This window comes from Anguilla rostrata, chromosome 6 (assembly GCF_018555375.3).
Source record: "Anguilla rostrata isolate EN2019 chromosome 6, ASM1855537v3, whole genome shotgun sequence".
Taxonomy (NCBI): domain Eukaryota; kingdom Metazoa; phylum Chordata; class Actinopteri; order Anguilliformes; family Anguillidae; genus Anguilla; species Anguilla rostrata.
Window position 1 is genome coordinate 57,549,608 of NC_057938.1, and position 22,126 is coordinate 57,571,733.

At 51.0% G+C, this 22,126-nt stretch overlaps 1 protein-coding gene across 1 annotated transcript; it reads left to right on the forward strand.

Moving 5' to 3' along the window:
• Window positions 1-325: 325 nt before the first annotated feature.
• Window positions 326-20,645, forward strand: pinx1 (PIN2 (TERF1) interacting telomerase inhibitor 1). The gene is made up of 7 exons (XM_064340892.1): window positions 326-390; window positions 1,015-1,124; window positions 2,372-2,464; window positions 2,669-2,741; window positions 3,243-3,332; window positions 6,844-6,926; window positions 19,593-20,645. The coding sequence occupies exons 1-7, from the start codon at window positions 372-374 to the stop codon at window positions 20,184-20,186; spliced, it is 1,062 nt and encodes a 353-aa protein (XP_064196962.1). The 5' UTR covers window positions 326-371; the 3' UTR covers window positions 20,187-20,645.
• Window positions 20,646-22,126: the final 1,481 nt, after the last annotated feature.

Genomic DNA, 22,126 nt, shown 5'->3' on the forward strand with positions numbered 1-22,126 from the left:
GTGTGGTGTGTAAGTATTGCATGTTTGGGAGGAGGTTCAAGAGTCCAAAAGTTGGAGTTTGAAACCCTGAAACAAAACCGAAATTCGTGCCGTCGAAACATGCGATAGAGAAGAATGGACAGCGGTAACTTGCCGCCCCCCGGTGTTACTGCATAGAATGTGCAGTAGGGTAGGTATTCCTGAACTTAAAGTTAAATTTAAAAAATGAACCAAATCGTATACTTTTTTATGTGACATGACTATTATGGAATGGTCTATTATTACTATGCATCGTTTTCGATTATTTTGTAGTATTTTCACAACAGTTCATTGGTATTTTGTTCAGGCACATACTGAAACAGCCCCGAGTCCATGTGACTGAGGACCTCAAGATGGCGATGCTCGCAGAACGTGAGTTTCTGAAGCCGCGTGTTTGAAAAACTACTTCTAGCTCACGCAAATAACCTGTATTAATATTAATCCTTGAAGTGTAAATGTTTTCAATTATATTCCAACTAGAGTTGTCATTAATGTTGAGAAGTAACACAGATGTCTCTGTTTCAGTTGCTAGTGGCTAATTGTGGCTAGCTGCTGTAGCGCTTCTGGCTGTGTTACTGAATTTTCGATACGGTTGTAACGCATGGTACTCCTGCTTAGGGTTCAGATTATTCTATTTAAAACTGCCCGGTTTACAGTTTTACCTTCCAGTTTAATCCCCCCATTGCGTTTTCTGTTTTTCACTGGATGACAACTTGGTAGACATGAGGTTGCTCCTACCGTGGCTAGTTTTTTTTTATAGCTTTGCTAGGGGCTGTATGTGTGGGATATATAGACTGTCGCTCGACTAGTCGTGGCTAACGTCCGATGTACACTGTGCGATAGGAAAGTTCAGTTTTTTTTTTAGCAGAGTCGAAATCGACAGAAGATTAAATGGACTATTAACGTACGAATAGCTTCCAGTCTGTTATCTGGTCACCCTGGCTAGCCGGCTTGCCAGCCTTCCACGTGGATGCTGAATTGCTGTGTATCCGACAGCCCGTAGGAAACAGAAGTGGTCAGTGGACCCGAGAAACAGCGCCTGGAGCAAAGATGAGTCCAAATTCGGGCAGAGGATGTTGGAGAGGATGGGCTGGTCCAAAGGAAAGGTAGTGGCAGACGGCCGGTTGGGTTCGTGTGGCTGATAATAACATGCTACGCATGCTATTTTAACACTAAGTCAGACATTATTGTTATTATTTTGTAATTTTAATTGTTTTTAGCGTGTTAATCACAATGTTGAATTTTGACGATAACACAAGATTGTTCCGTCAAACACCCACCCTTACAAGCTCAACGCGTTCAGGTTCATAGAAGAATCATCTGCCTGCAGTAACACAGGGAGCCGGCAGGTGGCTTATAGGCGTACTATGCAGGAGTTTTTTTTTTACTTGAAAATATTGTAAAATAATTATACTAAGGCATATCTATGATGTTCTAGCAGTCTTAGTCTTTAAATAATTTTTCAAAATTCCTGCACCTTTACCAGTATGTGTTATTCTAAAATGTGTTTGGGAAGTTTCTGGGCATGATGGTCTTTTCCTGGGTGGGGAGGGGTGGGTGTGGCTACTGTGCCTGTGGTTTGAAGCGTGCAATGGCAGATGCTAAGAAACCTAGATACAGCGAAGCAAAAAGAAAAACTAGAGTCAACCTTGGAATTGCTTTTGCTCTGTGGCGTCACCTAGGGGATGAAAAGTGATACAGAGTTGGCCTGTTTTCTGTTGGACCTGTCATGTTACTTTTGCTAGTTGTGCTAGGCAGCTAGATGCCAAGGTTGAATAGCTTTTGTATTACATTACATTACATTACAGGCATTTAGCAGACGCTCTTATCCAGAGCGACTTACACAACTTTTTTTTACATAGCACTTTTACATTGTATCCATTTATACAGCTGGATATATACTGAAGCAATGCAGGTTAAGTACCTTGCTCAAGGGTACAACGGCAGTGTCCTTACCCGGGAATCGAACCTGCGACCTTTCGGTTACAAGTCTAGTTCCTTACCCACTGTGCTACACTCCTCCTGTATCAAATTCTGTTCTCCCATCAAAGTGCCCTTTCCTCCATGGGAACTGCTGTTACTTTTTATAGTCGCAACTTAGCGAGCTCGGTAATTCACCTGCATATATTTCAATCTGAGGAACTGAATTCGATACAACATGCGTGCTATCTAGCTGCGTGTAGCCAACTTTACTAGCAAAGCTAATGTGGAGGGCTCTGAGTTGTGTGTAGCACTCTGAGTTGTGTTTGCTCGTGTGTATGAAGTGCTCGGTTGGATGAAGCGCTCGTTGTTGTGTAGCGCTCTGAGTTGTGTGTAGCGCTCTGAGTTGTGTTTGCTGGTTTCCTGTCTGCAGGGCCTGGGAAAGAGCGAGCAGGGCGGCACAGAGCACGTCAAGGTCAAAGTGAAGAACAACAGCCTGGGGCTTGGGACCTCAGCCAGTCACGAGGTCAGCAGCGGAGAAAGGGGTTGTGCATCAATTGTGGTGAAGGGGACTGTGGGTAAATTGTGGGAAAGAGGATTATGGGTAAATTGTGGGAAAGAGGATAATAGGTAAATTGTGGTGAAGAGGGTTGTGGGTAAATTGTGGTTAAGTGGGTTGTGCGTAAATTGTAGAGAAGGGGGTTGTGGGTAAATTGTGTTTGTTTTGCAGGATAACTGGATTGCCCATCAGGATGATTTTAACCAGCTGCTGGCTGAACTCAACAGCTGCCACGGACAGAGCAGTAAGGACTGCACCCAAATCCCCATCTGCCCCTCCCTCACCAAAATCTGCCCCTTGAACCCCAATATGCCCCTTCCTCACCCAAATATGCCCCCCTCACCCACATCTACCTCCCTCTCACCCCCATCTGCCCCTCCGTCACCCAAATCTGCCCCCCCTCACAAACACCTCACAAGCCCTCTCTCATGCCAGTCTGGCCAAGACCAGAGCACAGAAAGGTGCAATAACACAGACAGTGCAGTTGGTGGCGCCATTGTAACATGAAAAGATAACTGGAGGCAGACGCTCACAGGGAGCTGATTCAGAGAGGAGGGGGGGAGGGGGGAGAGGAAGGAGGGGTCAGCAGCACGCTGCTGGTGCTCCAGTCATGCATGTGTGAAGGTAAGACTGGTAAACCCCCCCCCCCCCCCCCCACCTCTCTGGAACCACCCCCCTGCGGTGACAGTGGGCCTGGGGGTATTCATGCCCCCCCCCCGGGTTAACAGCGGTTTGTCTCTTCCAGCCCCCCCAGCCCCACAGGAGCAGAGCTTCAGCCTGGAGGAGAAATCCAAAACCTCCAGGAAGAGAGTTCACTACATGAAGTTCACCAAAGGTGAGCCTGTCGGGGCAAGGGCAGGTAGCAGGGTGGATATTGGGGCTGATATCGGGGCAAGGGCAGGTAGCAGGGTGGATATTGGGGCTGATATCGGGGCAAGGGCAGGTAGCAGGGTGGATATTGGGGCTGATATCGGGGCAAGGGCAGGTAGCAGGGTGGATATTGGGGCAGAGATCGGGGTGCAGGGGCCGTACTGTGGGGAGACTGCGCTGAGGAGCTCAGATGTTGCGGTCGGTTTCTGGTCACATGTTCCTCTTTCCTCCCTGGCACCGGCTTGTTGGCAAGGTAACGGGCGGTAGGGCCAGGTTCTGCTCCGGCAGCGCTGGGTCAGTTTAACCGGAATGTTCCGTCTCGTGCCGGGACGGGTTATTAATGAGGCACCTGGTCCATCACTCCTCCAAAACCGGCTGGCCAATCAGCAGCCTGACGGGGAGCTCGCAGCCCCCTGACCCAGTCGCTGCTCTACTGCACAGAGAGAGAGGCCAATCGACTGTGCTGCAGCGTGACCGTGTGATGCCCCGGCACAGCTATAACATAACTGTGCTATTCTGTCAATGTGCTATACGTGACTGTGCTGTGCTGTGCCATACCTGGGCTGTAACATAGCTGTTACACCATGACTGTGCTGTACCGTGACTGTGACTGCTGTACTGTACCGTGACTTTGCTGTACCATAAGGACACTGTGCTTTCCTACTGAAACACTCAGACACACACGCACTCACGCACTCGCTCACTCACTCACTCACTCACTCACTCACTCACACTCTTAGACAGTCACACATACACACACACATTACGCATCACTGTTACCATTTCCATACACACACCTTATACACAGTGGTTATGTCCAAATCTCTGCATCTGTGGTAATGTTGTTATTATTAATGGTTGGTGTGAAGCCATGTTAGGTTACAGGCTAGTGTTGCGTTTGTTTTCCTGCTCATATGACTGCGTCTTAATGACAGTGTGCTTTGTGCTAGCCCTGACCCTCTGGCTCTTTGCAGTGTCAGTGGTTGCCGTGGGGATGGCTTTGTTAGAATAGCAGGGGAGGCGTATTGATATCATTGATTTAACTGTACAAACAGCCGTCAATTTTATTATAGCAGGATTAAATATCTCATTGTTTTTGGAAGCCATCGGAAATATCGATTCGTTTTAGACAAAGGCGGTTGTGTCGGTATGTTGCAACATTCGCAGATTTTTTGCGCACACACACATACACACACATTCATGGTGTGACATGGATAATAACACAGTTTGGACACTAATGTGGTTTGATATGTTGTGTACTGAAGCTTTTATGTTTAAAATATGAATGTCTGTCCATGTAATGCTACATTGCCTTTGCTGTTTTAACTGATTATTTTAGGTAATAAATTGGTAGAAACTATTCTGGCATGTTTGAGTGTGAGCTCTGAAGACAGTATAGCTCTGATTATGCGATTGTGTGTGTCTGTGTGTGTGTGTGTGTGTGTATATGTGTGTGTTTGTGTGTGTGTGTGTGTGGTGTCAGGTTTCCAGTCTTCGCTCTGCTCATTGTTTCCATGACAATGGAGCGGTGGCTGGGCTGGCAGCTACCTGAGGCAGGTACTCTACCCTAGCCCTGGCGCTGGCCCTGGCGCTGGGTTTGGGTTTGAAACAGGAGGAGCTCCTGTGTCGGACGCTCCAGGTTTTACCGATCCGGTCTGACCGGAGTTCTGGCTGCTGTCCATTGTCTGCCAGGTTGCTAAGCGACCCAAACGGCACACGAATGTGTGTTTACTCAGGGGGGCGGGGGTTGTGGAGGGGGGGGGCACACTCAGGGGGGCGGGGGTTGTGGAGGGGGGCCTGAATGGGAGGCAGGTCGGTTGGCTACTGCGTTAGACAGCCGGAGTACCTTCTGTGGGAGGAGAGCGATCGTGGTGTGAGAGACGAGGCTCACTACTCTCTACATACTTACCATACACCCAACACACTACACCCTACATACTTACCATACACCCTAACTACCATACACGCTACACACTACACCTACTACTTCCCATACACCTGGACACCTACCATACACCACAACACACTACACCCTACATACTTACCATACACCCTACACACATACACCCTACAACTACCCTACACCCTACATACTTACCATACACCCAACACACTACACCCTACATACTTACCATACACCCAACACACTACACCCTACATACTTACCATACACCCTGGACACCTACCATACACGCTACACACTACACCCTACATACTTACCATACATCCTGGACACCTACCATACACACTACACACTACACCCTACACCCTACATACTTACCATACACCCTGGACACCTACCATACACCCTACACACTACACCCTACATACATACCATACACCTCACCCTATACAGACTCTACCCCTACACACATACCCTTACATCTATACATGTACACACCTCATACACACACCCTACACACTCACCATCACACCACAACACACTACACCCTCCACACTACACACCTTCCTCTTGGCCTACACCCTACTGAGTTAAACATACCTTCCCACTCCTAATACTTACCATACACCCTGGACACCTACCATACACGCTACACACTACACCCTACACCCTACATACTTACCATACACCCTACACACTACACCCTACATACTTACCATACACCCAACACACTACACCCTACACACTACACCCTACATACTTACCATACACCCTACATACTTACCATACACCCAACACACTACACCCTACATACTTACCATACACCCTACATACTTACCATACACCCAACACACTACACCCTACATACTTACCATACACCCTGGACACCTACCATACACCCTACACACTACACCCTACACCCTACATACTTACCATACACCCTGGACACCTACCATACACCCTACACACTACACCCTACATACATACCATACACCCTGCACCCTATACAGGACTCTACCCACTACACCATAGACCTTACATCTGATACATGTACACTACCATGCATACACACACCCTACACACTCACACACACACCGTAAGCACTTACACACACACACCCTCCAGACTCACACACACCTGTTTCCCTCGTTGGCTCTCACCCATCTGAGGTTTAAAACATGCACCTTTCCCTTCTCTTTGCACCCTGTGGGAGAAAGCCAGCAGTGTACCTCTGTTGTTACTGCACTGTATTACTTACTTAGGGCTCAGTACTGTATTTGTGTTATTTTGTAAAGAAGCACCTGGGTTGGTTCAGTGTTAAAAGCGGACAGAGTGGGGGCGTTTGGCGGGAGGGGGGGTATGGTGATCATAAATCTGTCTCTCTGACTCTGCTGCCCCAGGCTGCTCAGTAAAGCCACAGTCGTTTTTCAGAGCAGTCCTGGGTGGCCTTTTGAATGTTGCAGGTTAACCCAGAAAGAAAAGCACTTTTCACAGTTGCATTATGGGTATGACAGAGATGAGGTTTTGGGGTTTTGTCGTCATGACGATTTAAGGCCTGGGATGTATGTTTCAGGGAAAGACCTGTCCAGCCGCAGCCAGACAGACCTGGCCTGCATATTCGGAAAGAGGGCCCAGCGTGGGACAGACCAAGAGGAGGTGAGTGACACCCTGACCTCACCCCCCCCCCCCCCCATAGCCCTGTGACCATCTTTAGTGCCTGTTATATTACAATCATTTAGCAGACGCTCCTATCTGTGACTCTCTCACGCTTCTGATGTGTATCGTGCTTCTGACTGTGCGATAGTGTACTCTGTGTGTCAGTGACTTGCTGAATAGTGTATGTCTATCAGTGACTGTGCTGAATAGTGTACTCTGTGCTGATCAGTGACTGTGCTGAATAGTGTACTTTGTGCTGATCAGTGACTGTTTTGAATAGTGTACTTTGTGCTGATCAGTGACTCTGCTGATCAGTGACTCTGAGCTTGTCGTTGGCTGTGTGCAGAAGCATATTCTCCAGCATATTCTAGGAGCACTGCATGAGGTTTTCTTCACGGGGAAGTGTGGGGTGGTTTGGGCTGAGGGGGGAGTGTGGGGTGGTTTGGGCTGAGGGGAGTGTGGGAGGGCTGAGGGGGAGTGTGGGTGTTGCTGAGGGAGGTGGGTGGTTTGGGCTGAGGGGGGAGTGTGGGGTGGTTTGGCTGAGGGGAGTGTGGGTGATTTGGGCTGGGAGTGTGGGTGTTTGGGCTGAGGGGGAGTGTGGGTGTTTGGGCTGAGGGGGAGTGTGATTGGGCTGAGGGGTGGGGGATTTGGCTGAGGGGAGTGTGGGGTGTTTGGGCTGAGGGGAGTGTGGGTGGTTTGGGCTGAGGGGGGAGTGTGGGGTGGTTTGGGCTGAGGGGGGAGTGTGGGGTGGTTTGGGCTGAGGGGGGAGTGTGGGGTGGTTTGGGCTGAGGTCTGTGGGGTTTGCAGCTTTACTTAAAACTGAAAGGGCTCATGTCATCAGGGCCCGCTGCTGCCCTTGGCGACGGCGGTGTCATGTGACCCAGCCAGCAGCGATTAGCGGTGCTGTAGTGTGCAGGCGGACTCCTTCGCTGCTTGTGCGCTAATCCTGTTAGCGGATTAGCAGCAGGGCCACATCAAGCTGTCAAGGGCGCCATCAGAATGTCTTACAGGTGTGTGTTTGGCCTGCAGGTAGGGTTAGCCACAAGAGCACTAATTCCCAGAAATGAACCTGACTCCGGCAAAAAGTTGTTGTGCTGATGAACTTGAGCCGCAGTCCCTCTCAACCCAAACTTCAGAGGGTTGGGGTGAAGTCTCTGTGGGCCATGCTAAGGTGTGCTTCATGCACTGCAGTTCCACCATTTACCTGCAGGTGTCCCTGTGACTGGCCGAGTAACGCAGCTCCTGAGGCACCAGAATACTACAGAATTAGTTGCGCTCCTCTGAGTGAATTCCTCTGGGAGCCAGTGGTTTTGGGGGAAGCTGGCAGGCTGTGCTGTGGGGTGAGATTGTATTCGTACTGCACTGAACCAGGAGAGCAGGGCTCCACTTCATCCATAGTCACAGGAGTTTGGAACGTTCAAGATTTCAGTCAGTGAGTTTGGGCTGTGTGTGTGAGTGTGAGCGTGAGTGTGTATGCATGAGCGTGTGTGTGTGCGAGTGTGAGCGTCAGTGTGAGTGTGTGTGATTGTGTGAGCGTGTATGTGTGATTGTGTACGCGTGAGTGTGAGCATGTGTGAGTGTGTACGTATGAGCGAGTGTGAGTGTGAGTGTGTGTGATTGAGTGTGTATGTGTGATTGTGTACGCGTGAGTGTGTGCATGTGGGAGTATGAGCGTTTGTGTGAGCATGTGTGAGTGTGTACGCGAGAGCGAGTGTGAGCGTGTGTGTGCGTGTGCGAATGTGAGCGTGTACGTGTGAGCGTGAGTGTGTACGCGTGAGCGAGTGTGAGCGTGTGTGATTGTGTGAGCGAGTGTGAGCGTGTGTGATTGTGTGAGCGTGTGTGTGAGCGAGTGTGAGCGTGTGTGTGCGTGTGCGAATGTGAGCGTGTACGCGTGAGCGTGAGTGTGTACGCGTGAGCGAGTGTGAGCGTGTGTGTGAGCGTGTGCAAGTGTGTGCGAGTGCGTGTGTGATTGCGTGTGCGAGTGTGAGCGTGTGCGAGTGCGTGTGTGATTGCGTGTGCGAGTGTGAGCGTGTGATTGTGTGAGCGTGTGTGATTGTGTGAGTGTGAGTGATTGTGCCAGTGAGCGTGTGTGTGATTGTGTGAGCATGTGTGTGAGCGTGAGTGATTGTGTGAGTGTGAGCGTGAGTGATTGTGTGAGTGTGAGCGTGAGTGTGAGCGTGAGTGATTGTGTGAGTGATTGTGTGAGTGTGAGCGTGCGTGATTGTGTGAGTGTGAGCGTGAGTGATTGTGTGAGTGTGAGTGTGAGTGATTGTGCCAGTGAGCGTGTGTGTGATTGTGTGAGCATGTGTGTGAGCGTGAGTGATTGTGTGAGTGTGAGCGTGAGTGTGAGCGTGTGTGATTGTGTGAGTGATTGTGTGAGTGTGAGCGTGAGTGATTGTGAGTGTGAGTGATTGTGTGAGTGATTGTGTGAGTGTGAGCGTGTGTGATTGTGTGAGTGATTGTGTGAGTGTGAGCGTGTGTGATTGTGTGAGTGTGAGTGTGAGCGTGAGTGATTGTGTGAGTGTGAGCGTGCGTGGTTTGGGCCGCAGTCCTGCTGGTCCTGAGCTCTGAGACTTATCGGCGTTTGGATCCATATTTTTCTCTGCAGAGCCGGACCCAGCCTCCACAACAATGGCCCAGCCCCACGCTGCTGACTAAAATTGGAAACGCATGCGATATTTTTTGAAATGGTTTTTTGGCTGGGCTCTTATTGTCCTTTTCTGAACGAGCGGCATCGAACAGATCGAAACACCCAACACAATCACAATGGTGTCTCTGGAGACCTGCAGTGTGGCAGCGCCCCTGTGTGAGTGTGTGTGCGTGCGTGTGTGTGAGTGAGTGAGTGTGTGTGTGCATGTGTGTGAGTGAGTGAGTGTGTGTGTGTGTGCGTGTGTGTGTGCATGTGTGTGTGAGTGAGAGAGTGTGCGTGTGTGCGTGCCTGCCTGCCTGCCTGCGCGCGTGTGTGTGTGTGCGCGCGTGCGTGCCTGCGTGCGTGCGTGTGTGTGTGTGTGTGTGTGTGTGTGTGCCGTGCCTGCGTGCATGTGTGTGTGTGTGTGTGCGCGCGTGCGTGCCTGCCTGCGTGCCTGCGTGCGTGCGTGCGTGTGTGTGTGTGTGAGTGAGTGAACTGAGGGGGTGTTTCCTTTGCATAACCCCCCCCCCCATGCTAGGCTTCCTTCCTGCATGCAGCACTTCCTGCTGGAGCTTATCACCGGGAGAAACGCTCTGCAGGAGGGAGGGGCCCCCCCAGACTCCGCCCACCTCAGGCCTCAGTCGTCCTGAGGAGAGAGAGTGCAGCGTATGTTTACACACTCTGGGTCTTTCCAGATTGTTGTATCACGGGAATCTTGGAGGTCTGGTTCGGAATGTTGAAATCTTTTAATACCTGTGTAAACAGTGAAAAAACGTGCTTGATGTGGATCAACTCTGTTTTGTCACTGTGAATTATGTGAGTGATCTGTGATAGTTATAAGGGCACCTGTGGCTAAATCAGCATGCAGTGGAAAGCTGGCAGCTGTCCTGCAGGTTTAGTCTCCTGCTGCACACTACACACTGCACACTCCACGCTGCATACTACACACTGCACACTGCACGCTGCACACTCCACGCTGCACACTGCACGCTCCAGACTCGAGATGTTTTTAACAACTCACGTCCTTTATTACAGTTGTTCCAGAGTGATGTAGCCTTTTTGAATAAGCTTCCTTTTGGAGCGACAAATCGTAAAATTTAAGTGCACTACTAATCAAGGATGGGCAATCGGGGGTGTCTTTGAACATTATGACTTGGCCTCTTCTGCAAACGGGATTTAGATTTTTAGAATGTGAGACACTGTAGACGTGCCCACATTGTGCTGTTTAGCAGTAGTGCCCACACACGTGCTTTGGTCTGATTTTGGTCGTATTTCCAGTTTAGTTATTTAATGTTTTTGTTTTGGGAGGTGTGTGTTTAGTGTTGAGCGCTCAGCGCTGTGTGTCAGCGATGATCCGGAGTCCTAGTCTGGTGTGCGTGTGACCTGCAGCCCGTCACTGTGAGCTCTGGGGCGCAGCTGTGGGTTTAAATATCATTTTCATCATTTATGATGCGAGTCTTCCTGTAATTGGCCAGTTAGCTGCTGATACTTAAGACGGATGTCACTTTTTGCTGCCCCCCCCCCCCCCCAAACAAACACAAAAGCATGAAAATAAGAAGTAAGCGTTTATTTATTACCCCCCCCCCAGCCCGAGCAGCTGTCCATCGGCGAGCGGCGGCGTGCCGATCCATCACCCCGCCCACGCCCGTCGCCCCGTCCCTATTTTTCCCGCCCGCACAATTACTCAGCGCAAGATAAACGAGGTGCGGGGGCTCGGGGGGGCTGAGTGCACGAAGCGGGGGCTTGGAGCTTGGGACAGGGGCTCGGGGGGGGGTCGATGCGAGAGGGGGGGGGGTTGCTCGACGCGGGACGGGGGCGTGCTTGGCGGGGGGGGCTCGTAGTCGGGGGGGGGGCTGCGTAGCTTGGCGGGGGGGGGCTCGTAGCTCGGGGGCGGGGGCTCGTAGCTGGGGGGGGGGGGCGGGGCGGCGGGAGCGCGGGCCGTTTAAATGAAGCCGCTTGGCGGGGCCCGGCTCCCTGCTTATCGCCGCTGAAAGCCTCGCTGGCCCGCCGCGCCTCCCGGGGGTTCGTTAGGGGGCCCCGGGGGGGGGGTGATTTATCTCCTCCTCCTCCTGCCCGGCCCCTCCGGCAGGCCAAAACAGCCGAGTAGGCCGTAAAGTGGCTCGGTTAGAGACCGCGCATTAGCTGATATAAACCAGCCTGCCTCGCCGTGAAAAATGGGCTGTGATTGGCTAATTAATCAGTCAGGGGGGAGCGACGTGGCCGGTGACATGGGGGACCGGTGCGGGGAGCGCGCGGTGCGCTGATAAATAGGCTCCCCGCCGCTTCATACATCAGCGACACGTCCTCATTTTTTACCCCGTCGCCGAACCCCTTCTCACCCCTGTCCTGCTCCCCAAAACACCCCCCCCTTCCCCAGCCCGCCACCAAACTCCCTCTCACCCCTGTCCCGCTTCCCAAAACACCCCCCCCGGCCCACCACCGAACCCCCTCTCACCCCTGTCCCGCTTCCCAAAACAAAACACCCCCCTGGCCCCTCCCCTTGGCACCCTTCTGGAGCTGGCTGCTAAGCAGGTGTCCTGATCCCTGTTACACACACAGCTGTCTGTACCCCAATAATCACAGACCGCCATCAGGCTGAACCCCAATAAGCACTAACCACCATCAGGCTGAACAAAACTTTGTTTTGTTTAGCACTTGTACAGTTCGTTGCCAACCACTGAAGTGATTTCATGGCAACGTGTTTTCCTCTGACAGTTGTCTGATGGACAGAGAGTGGAGTTGGCAGGTTTGTCAGGTAGCCTACCTAACCTGCTGTAACAGGTGGAACGCAGGTGCGTGTTTGTTACCTGATCTGTAATGGGGATTTAAACGGCACACTGAACGCGTGGATGAGACTGACTCACCTGGCAGATTAGGCATGAATGCCACCAGACCTGTGCTGATGTTGTTGTGTGGATGAATAACGTGTGCTGACGTTGTTGTATGGATAAATGATAAATTCAACTGCAGCTACAGTCCCAGTGTGTGTGTGTGTGTGTCTGTGCGCGCGCGCAGCTGTGTGCGTGTGTGTTTTTGTTAGTTTAATGTGTGTGCGCACATGCGCGCATGTGTGCGTGGGTGATAACATGTTTCTGGGCTTGAGGTAAAGGGGTGAAAAAAAGCTCTGCTGTTGCCATAGCAATGTGTGTTTGAAACACTCCCATAATGCCTCAGCTCCTCCGTGCTGTGTGGTTCTGACAGGGCCATATTAGTCTGATAACCACATGAATTAAACATGAGCTTAAAACCATTCCTCTGCTTACAGGGGGAGCTGACGTGGGCTATCTATCACTGACATCCCCCAATCAGAAGAGTGCGCTTTGTTGTGTAGCACCCTGATTGGTTCAGGTCTTTGTTGGTGCAGTGTGTCACTCATATCACTGTTTTATTTATCTCTGTGTTATTTGAGGAACTGAGGAAAATTTTTCTTAAACCACATTTGGGGATGCAGATTTTATTCCGTGAAGCTAAAGGAACTGTCTTTTTAAGAACTGTCTGTAGGTCTTTGGTAAAAAAAAAAAAGTTGATTATTCATTTGTTGAATTCATCAGTAGATTCATTACCTTGAAACCTGTAATTAAGTGCATATTCTTTCCTTCCTTAGCTGGCTGTCTGATGCAGTTCAGCCTGCTCCTGAGAGTGTTTCTTATCGCTGTGCTCTCTAGGTCTTAAGTTCTGTTGGCTTGGAAAGCCAGAGTTCTGTTGGTGCTGAAAACTGCCAGTTCAGCGCAGTTGGACAGTCGTTGGAAGCTTGCTCATTCGTGTTGTTGTTTAGTGGGCTAGCAGCAGCAGTGAAACAGTGCTTTGCTTGCAGCCGATTGGCTGCCGATGTAGCGACCCAGGTGCGTTTGTGCCGTTTCTTTTTCCAGCCGGTGATTGGCTGAGCGCAGTCATGATGGCCTGGTGATTGGCTGGGACCAGTCATGATGGCCTGGTGATTGGCTGAGCGCAGTCATGATGGCCTGGTGATTGGCTCAGCGCAGTCATGATGGCCTGGTGATTGGCTGGGCCCAGTCATGATGGCCTGGTGATTGGCTCAGCGCAGTCATGATGGCCTGGTGATTGGCTGAGCGCAGTCATGATGGCCTGGTGATTGACTGAGCCCAGTCATGATGGCCTGGTGATTGGCTGAGCCCAGTCATGATGGCCTGCTGATTGGCTGAGCTCAGTCATAAGAGCCTGATGATAGACTGTGGTTGATGGTCAGGGTCTAGATATTGGTATAGTTCAGAGCTAGTAGAATGCTTGGTGCACCCCAAAGAAAGGGAGTGGTGATTGGTCAGCCTCAGAGTGGACAGGCTGTTGGTAGAGCCCAGGGGGCGTGGTCTTTCTGCAGTAGTAACCCTGTATGCTAATGAGCTGCAGTGATTGATGGGCCAGTGGACCTGGAGAGACACCCTGACCTCTCCCTTTCCCTCTCTCCCCACGCCGTGCTCCACAGCCCTGGGGGAGGGGACGGCATCGCCCACGCTGGGGGTGGGGGGGGCGGGGATCATCGCCCACGCCACGGCCGGACATTTGGCAGACGGGCCAGAGCTTGGCTGCGGGGGTGCGTGGGGGAGCACAGCCATTTGATCCAGCCTGCTTTCAGCGCCACGGTTACACCACATTTACTCCACTCTGATTGGCTCTCTGACGCATGAGGTCACACTGGCATTCTTTATATCAGATGTAACAGATATACAGTATAGGACGTGGGTTACGCCTCAGGCAGCAGTATTATTAATGTATTAATGCATTAACAGGATCTCTAAAGGGTAACGTACACCATGTTTGTCTTGAACTGCAGTGCAGCTGTTACGCTGGAGTGAATTTAAAGTTTGCCTTCTGCCCTACCTACACACCTGTCTGTACAGGTAAAGGCCTGTGTGTGTGCCCATACGTCTGTTTATGAAAGTACTGTACAAACACTGAGCACATAGACCCTGAATCAGGAGGTTAAAAACTGTGTAAGATATGATCAATGCCTGTATATGGGTGTGTGGAGTCTGCCCTTCCAGCCCCCAGTGGCAGTGTTGGCAGGGTCAGGTTAGTGTTGCCAGGCTCAGGCTAGTGTTGCCAGGGTCAGGCTAGTGTTGGCAGGGTCAGGCTAGTGTTGGCAGGGTCAGGCTAGTGTTGCCAGGGTCAGGCTAGTGTTGCCAGGGTCAGGCTAGTGTTGCCAGGTTCAGGCTAGTGTTGGCAGGGTCAGGCTAGTGTTGCCGGGGTCAGGCTAGTGTTGGCAGGTTCAGGCTAGTGTTGCCAGGCTCAGGCTAGTGTTGCCAGGGTCAGGCTAGTGTTGGCGGGGTCAGGCTAGTGTTGCCAGGGTCAGGCTAGTGTTGGCAGGTTCAGGCTAGTGTTGGCACGTTCAGGCTAGTGTTGGCACGTTCAGGCTAGTGTTGACAGGGTCAGGCTAGTGTTGGCAGGGTCAGGCTAGTGTTGCCAGGTTCAGGCTAGTGTTGCCAGGGTCAGGCTAGTGTTGCCAGGGTCAGGCTAGTGTTGCCAGGGTTAGGGTAGTGTACATGCAGGATTTATTTATTTCTCTTTGACTTATTACTCAGAATTTATTTAATAACCTTTTAATGGGTTCAATGCATTGTGAAGTGAATACCATAGAAACATTATATGTGCCGGATAAGCACAAACGATAAGCGCTAAGGACCGGCTGCTCTGTGTGCTTCTGGGTATTTGTATGTGATGCTGGTAATCCAGCCTTTAATCAGAGCAGCGCAGGTGGGCTTGTTTTGAGAAGCGGTGGCAGTTGTGCTGCGGGCTGTCGTAGCGTAGCCTAGCGTAGCGGCCGGTGGCAGGGTGCAGAGGGAGCTGTTTGTTGTGAGGCACAGAGCTCTAATTTGAGCCGAGATAACATCTAATTGTCTCGAACAAAGCTCTGGCTTTTAAGAGTGCGGTTGTTGACAGAGCAGTTGCTGCCGCCACGGTAACAAGAAACCCGCCAGTAACCCCCCCTCCCCCCCCATACCCCCCGCCTTGCTGGCCAGCCCCCGGACATGTAGAGATTAGCGCCAAAATGGCCGTCTCTTAGCTACAGGACAGGAATGCAGGGCGAGTGAGGACTGCATGGGCGACGCTCGCCGCCAGCAGCTCTGCAGTGCCTCAGCTGCTTGTGCTTCAGGGCGCATTTAATCACTGTGTTTATCCCAATAAATCACTGCACTGGGAGAATGAATGAAGCATGGTGCTGCCGGGCGGGGGGAGCATCGCTCCTGGGGGGTAGAGCCATAGGCTCTCATGCCTGTGTAATATACCTGTGTACAGGTGTACAGGTGTGATCGTCTGTTCTCAGTGCCGAGCGGTCTCTGCTCAAGCTTTACACTAAGAGCTGCTGGTCTGAGGTTCTGGCTGCTGATTGGAGGGTTTTGGATGCAGGTTTAGTGCTGGTGAACCCGCAGTCCAGGGAGGAGTTGAGCCTCACGATTGGTCCAGATCGCGAGGTCAGGCGGAAGGTGGCTTTGCCCTTTTCGGGCCGCAGACTCCATTGGTTGAGCAGGCCCGAGTCTGTCGGTCTGTCTCTCTCCTGATGGATGAAACCGTTTAGTCTCCTGAGCAAACCTGGCTTTTTAGGGGTTCCCCCCCCCACAGATTTTCACATTTGGGGGGGTGGGGTTGTTTAAAAAAGATGGAACTCAGGTGAACTGGACAGCTTTAATTAAAATGACCACGGATCATAACTCTTCCACATCCATCATGTGGTTTCAGTGGATAGGAACTTAGCAGCTGACTAACATGTATTTCCAGAGTGTTTTTTGTTTAGTTGATTTTAATAGTTTTTTCTGTTTTTGAACCTTATTTCTGTTGTGTTCACTTACATTTAAAAGTATCTGATTGCGTTTTAATTTGAAAACTGAAGTGCTCGTTCTTTCTAACAGAACAGTTAGCCATGTTTCTGAGGGATTAAAGACAGAAATGACTTGAGCCTTGTTAGTCCTGCTCCTAAAATATAATGAGCATTGGTTGATTTGTGTGCGTTTAATGAGATTATCTGGATGTCGATTGATCGTGGATGGTTGTAGTGGTGAAGTGTGTGAGTGTAGAGTTTAGCCATGGTGGGTTTAGACTGTGGTGGTATGGGAGTTAGCCTGTGGATGGTGTTAGTTTAGCCTGTGATGTGTAGTTGAGTAGATTAGCCTGTGTGAGTGCTGTGTTGTAGGAGTTTAGCTGTGATGTGTTGTTAGGAGATGTGTGGTTAGCCTGTGGATGGTGTAGGGTTAGGTGGATGGTGTTAGGGTTAGCCTGTGGATGGTGTTAGGGGTTTAGCTTGGATGGTGTTAGGAGTTTAGCCTGTGGATGGTGTTAGGGGTTTAGCCTGTGGATGGTGTTAGGGTTTAGCCTGTGGATGGTGTTAGGGGTTTAGCCTGTGGATGGTGTTAGGAGTTTAGCCTGTGGATGGGTTGGTTAGCTTGGATGGTGTTAGCGTTTAGCTGTGGATGGTGTTAGGGGTTTAGCCTGTGGATGGTGTTAGGAGTTTAGCCTGTGGATGGTGTTAGGGGTTTAGCCTGTGGATGGTGTTAGGGGTTTAGCCTGTGGATGGTGTTAGGGGTTTAGCCTGTGGATGGTGTTAGGGGTTTAGCCTGTGGATGGTGTTAGGGGTTTAGCCTGTGGATGGTGTTAGGAGTTTAGCCTGTGGATGGTGTTAGGAGTTTAGCCTGTGGATGGTGTTAGGAGTTTAGCCTGTGGATGGTGTTAGGGGTTTAGCCTGTGGATGGTTGGTGTTAGGAGTTTAGCCTGTGGATGGTGTTAGGGGTTTAGCCTGTGGATGGTGTTAGGGTTTAGCCTGTTGTGGATGGTGTTAGGGGTTTAGCCTGTGGATGGTGTTAGGAGTTTAGCCTGTTGTAGATGGTGTTAGGAGTTTAGCCTGTGGATGGTGTTAGGAGTTTAGCCTGTGGATGGTGTTAGGGGTTTAGCCTGTTGTAGATGGTGTTAGGAGTTTAGCCTGTGGATGGTGTTAGGGGTTTAGCCTGTGGATGGTGTTAGGAGTTTAGCCTGTGGATGGTGTTAGGAGTTTAGCCTGTGGATGGTGTTAGGAGTTTAGCCTGTGGATGGTGTTAGGGGTTTAGCCTGTTGTAGATGGTGTTAGGAGTTTAGCCTGTTGTAGATGGTGTTAGGAGTTTAGCCTGTGGATGGTGTTAGGAGTTTAGCCTGTTGTAGATGGTGTTAGGGGTTTAGCCTGTAGATGGTGTTAGGAGTTTAGCCTGTGGATGGTGTTAGGGGTTTAGCCTGTAGATGGTGTTAGGAGTTTAGCCTGTAGATGGTGTTAGGAGTTTAGCCTGTTGTAGATGGTGTTAGGGGTTTAGCCTGTGGATGGTGTTAGGAGTTTAGCCTGTGGATGGTGTTAGGGGTTTAGCCTGTGGATGGTGTTAGGGGTTTAGCCTGTTGTAGATGGTGTTAGGAGTTTAGCCTGTGGATGGTGTTAGGGGTTTAGCCTGTTGTAGATGGTGAACGTGTGGCTGGTTTAAGTTTAGGGTGTTTCTTAAACTTCTTTAGTGAGGATGTGTGATTGTGGTAGCCTTATGATTCTGTGCGTTTAGGTTGGTACCCCCCCCCCCTGTCTGGGCTCAGTGGTGAGCTTGGCTCTGTGCTGCCAGCACTGCAGCCCTCAGTGGAGGCTTGGCGGTCTGTGGCAGGTGGGGGGGACGGGGAGGGGGGGTTTGTGACAGCAGGAAGAGCTGATAGCCATGTGCTTATCTCAGCCCTGCACATGCTGCTGGGAGCAGGGGGGCTTTCCTACTGCCCCACACCGACCCCCCACACACACTCTACTGCCCCACACCGCCCCCCCCACACTCTACTGCCCCACACCGCCCCCCCCACACTCTACTGCCCCACACCGCCCCCACCCCACACCTACTGCCCCACACCCCCCCCCCACACTCTACTGCCCCACACCGCCCCCACCACACTCTACTGCCCCACACCCCCCCACCCCACACTCTACTGCCCCACACCGCCCCCACCCCACACTTACTGCCCCACACCGCCCCCACCACTCTACTGCCCCACACCGCCCCCCCACACTCATACTGCCTCCAAACTCTGCCCCTCCCCAACGCTCTACTGCCCCCAAACTCTGCCCCTCCCCCACACTCTACTGCCCCACACCGCCCCCCACACTATACTGCCTCCAAACTCTGCCCCCTCCCCCACGCTCTACTGCCCCCAAACTCTGCCCCCTCCCCCACGCTCTACTGCCCCCAAGCTCCTCCCCCACACTCTACTGCCCACTTCCCCCCTCCCCAAGGCTCTACTGCCCCCCAACTCCACCCCCCACACTCTACTGCCCCACACTGCCCCCTCCCCCACAATCTACTGCCCCACTCCACCCCCCCACACTCTAAAGCGCACCTGAGCATTGTCTTTTCCTAAAGGAGGCCCTGTTTAAAGGCTCTGTATGGAGGGAGGCCCTGTTTAAAGGCTCTGTATGGAGGGAGGCCCTGTTTAAGGCTCGTAGGAGGAGGCCCTGTTTAAAGGCTCTGTATGGAGGGAGGCCCTGTTTAAAGGCTCTGTATGGAGGGGAGGCCCTGTTTAAAGGTGCTATATGGAGGGGAGGCCCTGTTTAAAGGCTCTGTATGGAGGGAGGCCCTGTTTAAAGGCTCTGTATGGAAGGAGGCCCTGTTTAAAGGCTTTGTATGGAGGGAGGCCCTGTTTAAAGGCTCTGTATGGAAGGAGGCCCTGTTTAAAGGCTGTGTATGGAGGGGAGGCCCTGTTTAAAGGTGCTATATGGAGGCCCCATTTTAGGTGCCGTGTGGGGAAGGCCCTGTATGACATAATAAACCTGTCCATCAGGTAGAGCTGGGCCTGTGGAGTGATGTCATCCCTGGGGTGACTCACACTGCCCTGCTGCAGGTGCTGTGGCTCTGACTGATGCGCTTTCTGATGAGTGGAGCTCCTGTTGGGGCCCCGCCCTGTGGGCCCCGCCCTGGGAGCCCCGCCGGTCAGGAGGGCTGGTCTGCGCTCAGTTTACCGCGGTGCCTGAAACAGGAACTCCGCGCAGATCTGTGCGCGGGCTCCTAACTTGGACTTCCTGTTTCGCTTTTATCTTTTAGGAAAGCAGTGGACAGGAGTCCCCGGAAGAGGAGACTGGCGCGGAGGCCGTGACCTCTGACCCGGCAGTGGAGGCGCACACAAACACGGTGACCAGCTCCCTGACCATGCAGGAGTACTTTGCGCAGAGGATGACCCAGCTGAGAGGAAGACACGCCCCTGTCCCCGCGCCCAAGACTGCCCTGCTTCCCCCCACCGCTGGGCCTGACATTGCCGACCACGCCCCTGCGACCACGCCTCCGGACCACGCCTCCGACGTCCCCACGGCTCGGAAAACCAAGAAGAAGAAAAAGAAGAACAAGAAGAAAGATGGAGAGGAGGAGAGAGTGGTGGTGGACACGGAGGACTGCGCTGTTTCCCATGAGCCTGAGCAGCTGAGCCGTGGGGACAGGAAGAAGAAAAAGAGGAAGCGTGTTGATGGAGGGATGGAGAGGGAGGAGTGTGGGGTTTCCTGTGGGAGCAGGGACGAGGGTGCGGGGGAGCCGCCGGAGGACCCGCACGTCCAGCCCGACCCCGGCCACACAGGCAAGAGGAAGAGGAGAGACGAAGAGCAGAAAAAACCCAAAAAAGACAAAAAGAAGAGAAAAGAGAAATGAGCCTTTCCCTCAGAGAAGAGCGGGCCTCCATTTTAAAAACAGCCAGGAAACCTCTCTGCTGCCCGTTTCACCGGCCTGGGGTTTCTCTGGTAAATCTGTGAAACTTTTTTCCACCAAAACCTCATAACTTAAAAGCAAATGAAATCTGCGAGTGCAAAGTGAGTTATTTATGACTAAGGGTTACCTGAGGGGAGGGGCTGGTGAACGGATCCTCCATGTTCTCCTCCCAGCTGTCTGACACAGGTGCAGTCAGTTGTCTCTGTCTGACACTTGTTCTGGTGCAGTCAAAACAAAGGGCTGCTTGATGCCATATTCGCCTTGTTCAGTAATGAATGATGAAATAGTATTACATGAATTACTGCATATTCTTACCTTTTAAATACTGGCCCAGCACATCTTTTCTAAATTACATTGTGTATACTTGTATTTCTTCATAATAAATCTCACCCTTGAATTAAACCTGTAGCTTGAGAAGCTAATTGATTTTTTTTAAACAATGTTTTTGTGGAGGAAGGACATTTGAGAACCTTATGCCTGAGCGAATGGACAGAAATCAGTGGTGTTTTTGGTTTTATTGCAGTGCTTCCATCAGACTGCATTTAAATTATTGTGTCCAGTTCTGGGCACCAGGCGATAAGTAGGGTGTGGATTGAAATCCTTTGGGGGAAAAGTATAGAGAAGAGCAACCAGACTAGCTCCTGTACAAAGAGCAACTGGATGGCTTTTGCTTAGATTTACTTGCAGAACTCTGGTTGTTGTCAACAGAAGCTGCAGCTTGCACAGTTGTCTCGGTGTCTCTAGAGCTGATGTGCTTAGTGCATTCAGATAGGAGAGGATGTAATGTGTATTGTGTCTGACATCTAGGTGATCAACAACAGAACGTTATACCTATGTAGCCTATTAAACATGCAGTAATATTGTTATGCCTTGATTGGTCTGGGATAAGAAGGGTTAAGAAAGAAATTTTCTATTGAGCAAAATGAGGTGAAAAGGATTTAGTTTATCTATCTATCTTCCATACACAGTACTTCATATCAGCTTGAATTCTTTCAGCAGAATAATTGGCACAGGTATAAATGTGACCTCAGCTAGTATTTTATTCTCATGGAGTATAAACGAGACAGTATAGCAGAATCCATTATGGAAGCATTATGGGGCGGGCAGGTAAAAACCAGACCTGGTCCCAGACAGATCTGTCCTCCGCTGGGCAATGGCTAAATGGTTCTCCTGACTAATATTTCTTGTTCATCTTACATATTTTTGGAAAAAAACTAACACATCAAAAGTTATGAGATTTAAGGGCAACTAATTTGGCCTCTTTTTGTTTATTAGTAAATACCGCCTCTGAATGAATTGTAGATTAATTCTTAAGTCTGTAATGTGTATAAATGATCAGATTGACCTCTGCATTCTGATATTAGCGTCTTTTCATGTTTGATTGAAGCGTGTGCAGGACAATAGCACAGTGCGGTCTGAAATATTTTCCCTCCAAAACCTCGCGCCTCAAAGCTGACAGTTGGTGTTTCCCGTGACGTGTGATCTCTCTTCCCCATCTACAATCCCAGACCTACGCGTTATTTTTTTTCCAAAACAAGTCATTTTTCACTCTCTAGAAATGCGGAGTAACCGGCTGCTTTCGCCGCACCGCGCCTATGTGCAGAGCGTGCCTTAATATCCCGCGCTTACCTGTACTGCATTCCTGCTGCTGCACCTGCAAGCGCGTGCCCCGCCCTGCAGGAGCGCGTGCAGTGGCGCTTTGCTGTACAAGCAGACCAAAGAGCGGGGTATGACGATACGTGTCTGGCACGTGTTCTCAATTATACGATGAAAGATACTTATTACAGAATTATTATGTACTCTTTTTGCAGTTATGCTTTGGCATTTCGTCACGTATAATCCAGTTGACATTTGTGTATATATTGGTGTTTATCAAATCGTAT